Below are 11,456 nucleotides of genomic sequence, written 5' to 3'. Positions count from 1 at the left end.
GTGCAGGTCTCTTGGCACTACAGTAATCAATAGCAATAATAATTCATTTTACATTTTACTCTGCACAGCTTTATATGCACAATTAACTGTAAGTATGGGAGAATTCCCATTATCTTAAATGGGATTATTCATATGCATAAATCTTTGCAGAATGGGGCTTTAATTAGGTTGGTGGACAACTAAAAGTGAGCATGAGAGCCAGAATACAGCAATAGGTGCAGAACACACTGTATCTGTCTGCCCTAGATAGGCAAAGTCTCCATGTTTACTTTGGGATAGCAAGGATGTTAATGAAGTTATGAATGATTAACTGCTTACCAATCACAGTGAACAACCCCCTCCCATGCCTACCTCTTTGCTTCTGAAATCCTGCATGTGTCAAAGTCACTTCAGTCGGTAGGTGACTGTAAATTAAGGCCTGCCTCCCATACCAACTTCTTCACTGACTGAAAATCACCTTCGCTAATCACTGAAACATGTCGTTACCCCAGGAGTTATTTTGAAGGTAATGTGCAGGACCAATGGTGAAAAAGCAACTATTGAAAATAAAGATCAAATATTAGAGTAACCATCTAAATTTTATTTCTTGGAAAGTGAGGAATTTTGACTCAGTTAAGGAGCTCAGCGGATGTTGTGTGAAAGGAGGAAAGATCAGATTCAAGATGAAACAGGCATCTTTTAAGAAAAGTACACTGACTTGGATGAAGAGGTTTCAGTGTGGAAAATGGGTAGTTCTCCCCATGGAAAAGAACTATGTAGACTCACTGCTTGGTACCCATTGGCTTATGAATTACGACTCAGCTGATATTGGATTGTTTTCCCCATAGGGATCCTGGTGAAATTAAATGAAACACCGATGAACTCAAAGGCAAACATTCCTAAACATTTGGTCGCGTTAGTCTGGAACATGGTAGCCCTAGTAGGGCATTTGGCCACCCCAGAATGAGCTGCTCTTTTTTGAAAAATAAAAACTGCATTCATCTGTTCACATGCTTATTGCTCACTTTACCTGCATGTGAAAAGCAGCATGCAATGAAAGCAGACACCCTCCTTCTGCCCTCACCCAAAGGACAGGGATTTTTTTCTGCATGGAGCAGTAGCTGCATTCAACCCCCTGAGAGGAACATTCTATGAAACCATGTTACTGAAACTTTTTCCTAGTGTGAGACTCCGAGGGTTACACGAGAGAGAGAGAGAGAGAGGGAGGGAGGGAGGGAGGGGGAAAGAGGGGTTAGATAACTTCTGCAAGGTTATTGGCTGAGTTGCCTTGATCGTTGTTACAGTAGAAGTTGGAGCATGCCCATTGGATGGTGTATAAAAGAAGGGGCAGTGAGTGCTCTCAGCCTGTCTCCTCAGTTGTGGAGCAGCTAATTGAGACTATAGCTGCAGCTGGGAGAACCAAGCCCCACCAGCTCAGACTCTTGGAAAAGCAAGAACAAGCCAAGAGACAGCAAAGCAAAACCAGCAACATCCTCGTAAAACAGGGACTTGACACACCAAAAACCTCCCCCCCCCAAAATTAAACTAAACAACAAACCAAGCAGGACAGAAGCATGTCAGGAGCAGAGAGATACATGGATGAATGCTCCAGCCACCCAGCCTTACTCCAGGTCTGCACACAAGAAGTTGAAAGTAGCAGTGGAAGTTTAAAGGTAAGGGCAACATTAAACAACCCATGCTGGACTTGTCTCTAGTGCCGCAGCAGGCAGAGGGGGCAGCCAGGGGGCTCGCTGAGCTAAGATCAGCCCCATCAGGCTTTTTGATGGTCAGCCCAGCAGATCCAGAGCCTCCTCTCTGACTCTTCCTTCTGCTCAGCGCGCGTGTCCCCAGTTCACAGAAGGACGCGGGGTTGGAAATGAGCTGAAAAAGCTGCCCAGCTCGCTGCGAGAGATCTCTCGCCTGCAGGAGCTGGGGGCCGGGCTTGGCGCTTTCTTTTTTTTAAGCAAGGCAGGAGGGTTTGGGTTGTGTCGCTTTGGACTCATGCAAACAACGTGATTACAACCAGGAGCCGCGTTTGGCTGGCAATTTGTATTTCTTGTTGCTGCATCCCGGCATTTCCTGTGTAAGTGAGTGATGGTGAAGTCCTTGCAAGAGGGTGCAATGGGATATTTGCAAAAGTGACCGGTGTAGGAGGGCGAGAGTATTTATGAGCTGCTTCCCCCTCACCCCCCCCCCCTTTCTCCCTTGGTTGCGTGTGGAGCTTGGGCTTTGGAAACAGAAAAGCAAGAGTTCCCGCCTGGCTGCAGTTCCCCTTTAGGGTCGCTAGAGGGACCTCAAATGACGGCTGAGCCGCTTCACTTTAAATTAGAGGACTTCTCCCAGTGGGAGCCTAACAGGTTAAAAAAGGGAAGGGTGACACAAGTTGCTGGCTAGGCTGTAACAGCATTGCGCTGTAGGGACTCCTCTGGGGGCTGGGTGTATATGCACAGCTACAGAGGACTGAGAGGAGAGCTGTGCCCCTGCAAGGGGGTGGCTCACCCTTAGAAAACTGGTGTATGTCTGCACACTGCACCTGGTGGGACACTGCTCTTGACTAAGGGGAGGGGAGTTGAGATCTGTCACTGGGGGACTGCAGGGAACTCGTATGCTCGCTCTGGACTCCTGAGTCCTTGTATGAATGGAGATACTGGCATCATGCCGGGATTCCCAGACTGGAGTTGGAGTGGAGCAGTTTTTTTTTTTTAATGGATTTTCTGCTCCTTGTGCATGTGTGCATACGTTCATTTAAAGCTCAAAAGTAAATTAGAAGCATTGCCCTTGTATACCAGCACCACAGCCAGTATCGGAAACTGAATAGCAGGTGATCATGGGAGAATGATATATGGAACTCACTAGGAATGTTTATTTCATAGGCAAATACTAAGATCACCTTAAGTGTGTGTGTGTGTGTGTGTTTATATTAGAGGGCTCAAGTCACAACATTCTGATCTGCACTCAAATTATGGTGTTTAGATCTCATTTCTAGTATACGAGGTCATGCAAGGTCACCTATGGGCTATTGGACAGAACTTGAAATAGACCTCTTCTAACAAAATATTGCATGCTTTTCTTAAGTCGTTTGGCAGGGGGGAATATTAAGATTGTGCATTGTGTGGAAGGGACAGACAGTTCTTTAGCTTCAGAGCCTTAAGAGAGTATTAAACGCTATTCTGAGAAACACTGCAGCATGTTCGGTCTCAGAGGAATGAAAATTCGGAGAGGAAAAACAAGAAAATGAAGCCAAAATGGAGTGAGAGTTAATGGTTGGCATGGAGCCTTCTACTTTGTGTGGAGTCTTTTTTTTTTTTTTCCCTTCCTTCCTTCCCAATTGCTTTTCCCTACAGTAATTGTTTTAAGAGAGCAACTTGGAAAGGTTTTAGCACTCTGTTCAGCGGTAGGGAATTGGGGCACATGAGGAAACTTTGATTTAACATAACTGTACCAGCAGATGTGGCTGCCTTGCTTTCAACCAGTGGTACGTTAACAGGGTTTCTGATACACTAGGTCTTGCTCAGGCAACACTGAGCAATCAAGTGTAAAAATAAGACTTGTGTGGGTGGTTTTAAATAGACACTTTGGGAGAGCCTCTGTTTTAAACCCTTAGATTGGAACTTCCCTATACAGAGTATATAGTTTTCTTCCTAACACCAGGACAGGCTGTAGAGCCCAAGGTTTGCAGAAGTAGGTTTTGTTTTTTTGACATAACAGGTTGTTAGGCTTTTATTTTTTCCCCTGGGTTTGTTTGACTCTGGTTGCATATTAAGGAAACAATGAAACCCCATAATCTGGGGCAGTAAAACCAGATGACATTTCTGGTTTGGGCTTCTCTGGACCAAAACTGACAAGTTTGGTGGTGGGGAGAATGGGTCACAGATGCAAAACCCGCTCTGATTTGTTGACAGGCACATGTTCACTTAACCTGTCAAAGGGGCTTTCTGTGAAAATTCATAAAGGGATAAACAAATCCACTTTTCCTGCCCCCCCCCCCCCAAAAAAAAACAACTTGTTGGGCTTTTTCCCCTTCCCAGCAAAATTTCAAAGCCAAAATCTGTGTGTGTGTGTGTGCGCTTTCTACTGACTATCCTTTACTATAACCTGTGTGGGAGGATCACTGGCTGGACCAAATTACTACACAGAGTCTTCCTCCAAAGCCCAGTGAAGTCACTGCGAGTCTTTCCATCAATGACCATGGGTTTTGGATCAGGCCCCAGCTGCATAACAGAGCATTGTAAGAAGGAATTGCTCTAGTTTCTAAAATAAAGCAAACACAGGTCTTCTTTTTAGAGAGACAGAGAATCTGGTGCTTTTCCAGGATATCACATAGGTGCCATGCAGGTGGTGCACCCTCTCCTGTCCACTCCCAGTCCATATCCTGGGACTGAGCTCGCAAATCCTACTTTGGTTTGTCTTTGCTTTAAAAGCTTCTATATCTAGAGACAGGCTGGGGCGGGGTGGGTGTGGGTGTGGTTTACTAGCTTCAGTGGGAGTGGGATAAAATACACACATTGATCACTTGTATGAGATAGAACGGAAAGGGTTAACCGTGCTCTGCCAAGACCTAAAGCCAGTTCAATGTGTTGTGGGAATATCACTTGCCAGAAAACTCCAACCACCACAATTTCTGATTAAACGGCTTAACTCTTCTCTCTTTATCGTTCCACTTGCTTTGCTGTATTTGCTTCCAAAACCTGGAGTAAATCAGAAAAAAGTTAAATGAGGCTACTAACACTGACTTTGAAATCCCTTCTCCAGATTCTGCCAGCTGTCTTTAGAAGAGTTAAGCAAGATTGCATTTCCCTTTTTAATGCAATAAATCAAATATTTCTGGGCTGCATACCAAAGTTTGTGCAATACACTCCCGAGTAAATAATACTGAGTACCCGTTTCACCTTTTTCTAGTTTGATTCCCCCCCGGCCCCCCACATAGTTTCCCCAGCAAAGACTATTGTAGCTAACACCTACTGTACAGAGAGAGATCCCCTCAATCTCCCAGTGTGGGACAGAGGGAGCTGAGGGTATGGAGGGAACCCCCCTCCCAGAGTGGGGCACGGAGGGAGCACATTTCCCATTTAAGACACAAGAAAGTAAGAGCTAACATAGTGTTGCCAGCCTCAGGCATATAACAATCAAGAGTCAGGTGCCAACAAATCATGAGATTTGCTTAAATCATGTGATTTTTAAAACTAGCAAACTTGGGGTTCATGTTATCTGCCTTCCAGTGTTTGAGAGCTGACCTTTCATCTCAACCATGAGGGCTAGAAACTTCATTTTTTTTACAATAAAAGCTAAGAGTTTCATACAATCAGATGATTCCAGTACCTAGAGCTTTAAGGAAACACCGAATATCATGAGAACTGGCAGCTCTGGGGCTCACTAAGCATGTTCCTAGGAGACACACTGGCACGTTGTACAAAGATTAGTCCTCAGAAAACTACTGATGTTACCCTGAAGCCACTCCCTAGCAACTCACTTCCAGAGTAATGCATAGCATAGGCCTCCTTCATAATACCACTGTGCCATCCGACATGGCACTGGGCTCTGAGTTCCTCCCCCTTCCTATACAGGGAAGGCTTTTTGTGTGTTAGAATGGCAAAGAAGTCACAGTAACATCGGATGCAGGTCTTGCGCAACAGACCCACACTTGTGACATTCTAAATATTAAGATGAAACACCTTCCCCTGCACTCTTATAACTTCCAGACACTCCCAGGTCTCTGGAGTGGTAACAGCACCTCTGTCCTGGGTGTGCATTAAGTCAAGGCCTGACTTTCAACGGTGCTGAGTGTCTGCATTCTCCCATTGACTTCAGCTGGAGTTCTGGATACTCAGCATTTCTGAAAATCAGGGTCCACATTCTTGTTTATGCTGCCAGAGTGGTATCAAGGGGCCCTTAGAGAGGACGCGTTTCCCAATGGTTTGGGCATCAGCCTGGGATCTGGGAGACTGGCTTTGCCACAGACATCCGGTGCGACTTTGGGCAGATCACTCACTCTCACTGAGCTTTGGTTCCCCATGTTTAACTGCCCTATCTCTGAGGGGTGCATTGGGGATAAAGTAATTAAAGACTGTGAGGCACCCCAGCAGGATGGTAATAGGGAAGGCACATAAGTACCTGAGATAGTGTAATTGAGATTCAGGAAGTCCCTGTGTAACTGCCAGGCAATCTCCTGCCTAATATCGTTGAATACATCACTCATTATGTCTGTTAACTTAGGCTTAATTCTCCCTTGCCCTGTTACATGCGTAATTACTTACACCAGTGCAAAGTGGGTGTGAAATGCTATCAAATGGGAATTGCAGCTTTACAAACCCATTCTGTAGTGTAAGCGACTTCCTCAGGGGAAGAATTGGACCCACTATCTCTGACTCCAATCTTGTAGATCGGGCCATCTCTCTAATTTGATCCTTCTGGTAGAATGAAACTCTAAAGTGGGCCAAACCAAAGGAGGAACTGGATCAGTCAGGAAGTTTGGTGATTTGCCTGGCCGGGAGCTCACACAGGAGAGAGGCATCACAGGGGTCTAGTAGCCTAAGCACCGACCCGCACACAAGGCACTTCTGCATTCTCAGCTCAGCTCTGGTACAGCGCCTTCGGTTGGCCTCTTATTCTCCAGCACTTGAGTGGAGCTGACGTACCCAGCTGACTGTGCTGTACGTAGCTAAAAAAAAATCTATAACAGCAATAAGGGAGGCTCTTCCACAAGCTTCAGCTCACGACACAGCAGAGTGCAGGTATTCTGCATAACCTCCCGTGGACACTCACCTATTGCTGGCATACCACAGCACAGGTGTGACTGCTATTTCAGCATATCGGAGTACAGCTCAGGGCTTGTCTAATTATTATTAGGGTTGTCAAATGATTAAAACAATTGCAATTAGTCATAGGTTTAATTGCACTGTTAAACAATAATAGAATGCCATTTATTTAAATAGTTTTGGATGTTTTCTATATTTTCAAATACATTGGTTTCAATTACTACACAACACAAAGGACACAGTGCTTACTTTGTTATTATTTCTGATTACAGATATTTGCACTGTAAAAAAGATAAACCAAAGAAATAGTATTTTTCAGTTCGCCTCATGCAAGTACTGTAGTGCGATCTCTTTATCATGAAAGTGCATTACAGGGTGGGGAATTACAGGTAGGACCCTGTAGATATAAACAAACTTGTCTTAGCAATTGACTGAACAAGAAGTAGGACTGAGTGGACTTGTAGGCGCTAAAGTTTTACCTTGTTTTATTTTTGAATGCAGTTATGTAACAAATATACATTTGTTTATTGCACTTTCACGATAAGGAGATCGCACTACAGTACTTGTACGAGGTGAATTGAAAAATACTATTTCTTTATCTTTATTACAGTGAAAATATTCGCAATCAAAATAATAACAGTAAGCACTATGCACTTCACATTGTGTAGTAATTGAAATCAATATATTTAAAAATGTAGAAAAACATTCAAAAATATTTATAATAAATTGAAATTGTTTAACAGTGAAATTAAAACTGTGATTAATCACAAATAACTTTTTTAATCAAGGTAATTTGTTTTGAGTTAATCACTTGAGTTAACTGCGATTAATTGACAGCCCTAATTATTATTATTTTTTGTACTGGTATAGCTGTACCAATGTAGCTATAATTAGAGATGAAAACCCTGTATGGACAAGCTTCACCGGGATAACTTTAGTGGCACTTAGAGGCCCCAAATTAGGGATCAGGGCCCCACTGTGCAAGCCATTGTGAAAACAGCCTCTTTCTCTGAAGAGATTACTATATAAACTTGCCCCAGTTTCAGCCCCACTTTGCCCCAGTGCAAATGCATCTGTGCTGGGGCTTTGCATGAGTGTAGCTTATATCAGTGCAAAAATCCCTGAAACAGACAAGCCTTTTTAGATAGCCACTCTGAAATGTGGTGGAGGGTAAATAGACACACCTGAGTAGGGTAACCAGATGTCCTGATTTTATAGGGACAGTCCCTATATTTGGGGCTTTTTCTTACATAGGTGTCTGTTACCCCCCACCACTGTGCTGATTTTTCACACTTGCTATTTGGTCACCCTGTACCTGAGTCAGTGTGGGGCAGATGGTATGCTGCAGGTGAATAGGATTCATGCTCTTGTCTTGTTTCAGCTCCTCACTTGTTCACTAGCAGTGCTGGGGAAGCAGATGGTAGAAGCCTTTTATCATCTAAGGGAATCCTAAGTTTGATTTACTTGACCGGTGAGGGACCAATCAGCCTGGGTAACTGAGAGAAATAACTTGCATCCTCCCACTTGCAGTGGGCCTGGAAGAGGCAGCTTTTGTGTTGTTTTTTTTTTTTTTTTCAGTACAGGGGCTTCTCCCCACTCTGCTTCTCCGGTAGACCCTGACTTAGAGGGACGACTTTCTCTGGAGGGGAGAGGGATATTCAGTCTCTCTCTCTCTCTCTCTCTCTCCCCCTCACCGGCAATTTCATTTGGGGCACTGATTCACACTAGAGGAACAGCTCCTCTGCTGAACAGTGTGGAAACATTGTGCAGGAGCCGGTGTCGCTGAATGAGCAGAGAAATTACAATGAGCTGAGGAGAGAACGAGGAGCCAAAGACAAATGTTACAGTAAAACTAGCCACTCTAGGGACACTACGCTACAAAAAAATAACCATATTTAAACTCATATAAAACATGCTTGTGGCCCAACAAGCTTTCTAAACCTGGTGGAGTTTTACTTGTCTGTGTGTCGAGAAAATCATATTATAATGACGTTATTGGATAATTTAACCCTGCTAAGGACTGTTTGACTTCATGTCCGTGCAGGCAAGAAGAAACAGCATTATACACACAGCTGAGCCAACCTGATTTCACAAGAGTGCAACGGGTTGATTTTTTTTTTCATAGTGAAGACCCCCCCCACCCGCCATGGTGCTGTGTACCTCACATCTTAGCCAGAAAAACTTCCTGAGTAAGTTGAATATTGCCAGCCATTTTCAGCCCTAATCTATTTGTATTATATTAGTGCCTAAGACCTCATTGTGCTAGATCCTATACACACAGTAAGAGACTGTCCCAGCCCTGAAAAGCGTACTGTCAAAATAGATAAGATAGCCAAAGGGTGGAAGAAAGGCAGTATCATCCCTATTTCCCCAGTGGGGAACTAAGGCAAGGGCAGATTAAGAGACTCGCCCAAGGTCATGCAGCAAGGTTGTGGCAGAGCTAGGAACTGAACCTAGATCTCTCTGACAACAACAGGCAGCGTATCCCAACTGGAATTTAGGAGGCTTCCTCCTGCAAAGTGATTTTGTAACCAGAAAAAAATAGGCTTTGTACACTTGTGGAAGTGACCTCGAAACACCTCTCCCCTTCCAGATTGGGGTGAGATGTAACTGGAGAGGAAAGAGAGCAGATTGAATGTCCTCCAGGCACTCTCTGCAAGTGACAATGTCACAGAGGTCAGAAGGCCCATACAGAACTTGTCATGCAGTCAAGCCTGCTGGGTATTCCAGAGAATAAACATGGCAAATGGATAAATAAAGGTCTATGGGACTGTGTGGGATTGCAGCTACTTTAACCAGGAGAAAGTGCAGCACTAGGTAGTAAATATGCTTTTTGCTTGCTTGCTTGCCTGTCTGGTTTCTCATTACATTGTTCTGTGGAAGGGAGGGGAAAAAAATACACGCAAGGTAAAAATCACCCTGAGACCTGTCTGTCTGGAAAGAACCAGCATTCAGAGTAAGAGGAGGGGTTATAGACTAGGCAGTTCATTGGATCACACATGACCATATCGGTATTGGGTTAGATTACAGCATCAGTACCATCTCTGTCCTCAGAGCCTTTAATACAGGGCATTTAAAAGGGGCTCTGTACCTAAGTCAGTGGGTCATTTTTGGGGTGGAGAGTAAACTGATGGCACGCGTTTACTCTGTATGGGGAGAAGGGCTGGGGGCCCAGCTTAAATGGTAATTTAAGCCTGGAGGTGCTGGCATTTTCCAAAGGAACTGAAGTTTTTTCCACAGAACTGGAGTGTATCAGGTTACACTGCTGACAAAAACTCTCCCTCCCGGTATGTGTTTATTCTCTCCTGGTACATGGTAGGGATGGGGAGACTAAGGGAAAAACCATTTGTGGGTAGCTCTGCTTGGGACTAGGCCACAGCTGCTTCTTTGGTTAAGGTGAAGGCTCTGGGAAGGAGGGGAAGAGCCGAATACAGGTCACTTGGGGCCTAATGCATCACTGGCGTAACTCCATGGAAGCATTTGGCCTAAGGTGTTTAGTCCACTGGGGTCTGTGGCTACTTGCTGCTCTATTTTCTCTGCTAGTGCACACAGGTGGGTAGAAAAGGAGCTGTCTTCCCTGTTCTCTGTCAAGACACCTGTCTGGGGTGGAGGGTGTCACTGCCAGGGCAGGGGACTTCTAATGAGTTTAGACTAGAGGTACCAGAGAGGAACCGATGGGTCTAGCACTACTCCCTTCAGAATATCCCATCAGTTCCCTTGTGTGGTTAGGATGGGGATGGAAATATATAGCTGGATACTAGCTTGCTTGGAGAGGGATGGATCAGAGGAAGTGACCTTTGTTCCAGAGCAGCTACCCCTTGTGTTTTGGACATGACTTATTTCTGGGTTGTGAAACAGGCAGCTCTCTGTGCATGGCAGCTTTCAGAGCAGACCCACAGTGCTGACTCGCAGCAGGGGGGTCACTTGCTTGCCTGATAGATGTTCTTAAAGTGTGACCCTAGCTAATGTTGCAGATAAAAGTATACAGGCTTGTGGTCTGGGAGAGGATTTTATCAGGGTTCTTTCAAGATTCAGAGACAGACAAAGCCCGATATCTTAGTCCTTCTGCAGAGGGTTGTTTTTTTGCCCAGATTGGTCAAACATAAAATTAAGCAATCCCCTTCTGAGGAACTGACTGTGGTGGGATAGGGATGGGGGTGGGAAGGGGGAACTGATGACAAGTTTCTTGGTTAACCATGGTGCTCATGTGAGCAGGAGGTTAATTGGAAGTGGGGGACGATTTGGTTGTCCTTAAGCCCTATATCAGCTGCTTGTGCAATGACACTGCCTATATACCACCTGCTACCCTAGTGATGAGCTGCAAGCTTAGCTTAAGCCCCAGGGGACATTAAGCAATCAGAAGCCTCATAAAAATGGGATAATTGTGCTAATTAGAGATCACAACCATGAAGTTGCTACATCTGGAATATGACTGAAGTGCACAGGAAGTACCGAGGTAATGCCAGGGAGCATTGGTCACGACTCCCAGCCCAGGCCATTAAATCAGGTTAAAGCCTTTTCATAGGAAACACTCTAGCTTGGAAGGGTGTATGAAAATGAAATCATGGCTCAGTGATATTCCTCGTGTTTCTCAATGGAGGTGCAGTGCAAGCCAAAACCTCAGTAAGTGACTAAGAGCTTGATCCCATTGAAGTCCCCACTGAGCTCAGTAGTGCAGGGTCAGACTCTAAATGTCATCAGAACATAAGAACAGCCATACTA

The 11,456-nt window shown here is 44.7% G+C and overlaps 1 protein-coding gene across 1 annotated transcript in view; it reads left to right on the top strand.

The window, feature by feature from the left end:
* Positions 1-1,332: 1,332 nt before the first annotated feature.
* IGF2 (insulin like growth factor 2) overlaps positions 1,333-11,456 on the top strand; it is a 34,071-nt gene continuing 23,947 nt past the window's right edge. The window contains exon 1 of the mRNA XM_073347250.1: positions 1,333-1,652. Within this exon, the coding sequence (XP_073203351.1) occupies positions 1,554-1,652 (99 nt within the window). The 5' untranslated portion in view covers positions 1,333-1,553. The remainder of the gene's footprint in view (positions 1,653-11,456) is intronic.

Source organism: Lepidochelys kempii, chromosome 6, assembly GCF_965140265.1.
Source record: "Lepidochelys kempii isolate rLepKem1 chromosome 6, rLepKem1.hap2, whole genome shotgun sequence".
NCBI lineage: Eukaryota > Metazoa > Chordata > Testudines > Cheloniidae > Lepidochelys > Lepidochelys kempii.
The sequence above is the reverse complement of the archived record's forward strand: the minus strand, read 5'-3'. Positions and strand labels throughout refer to the sequence as shown.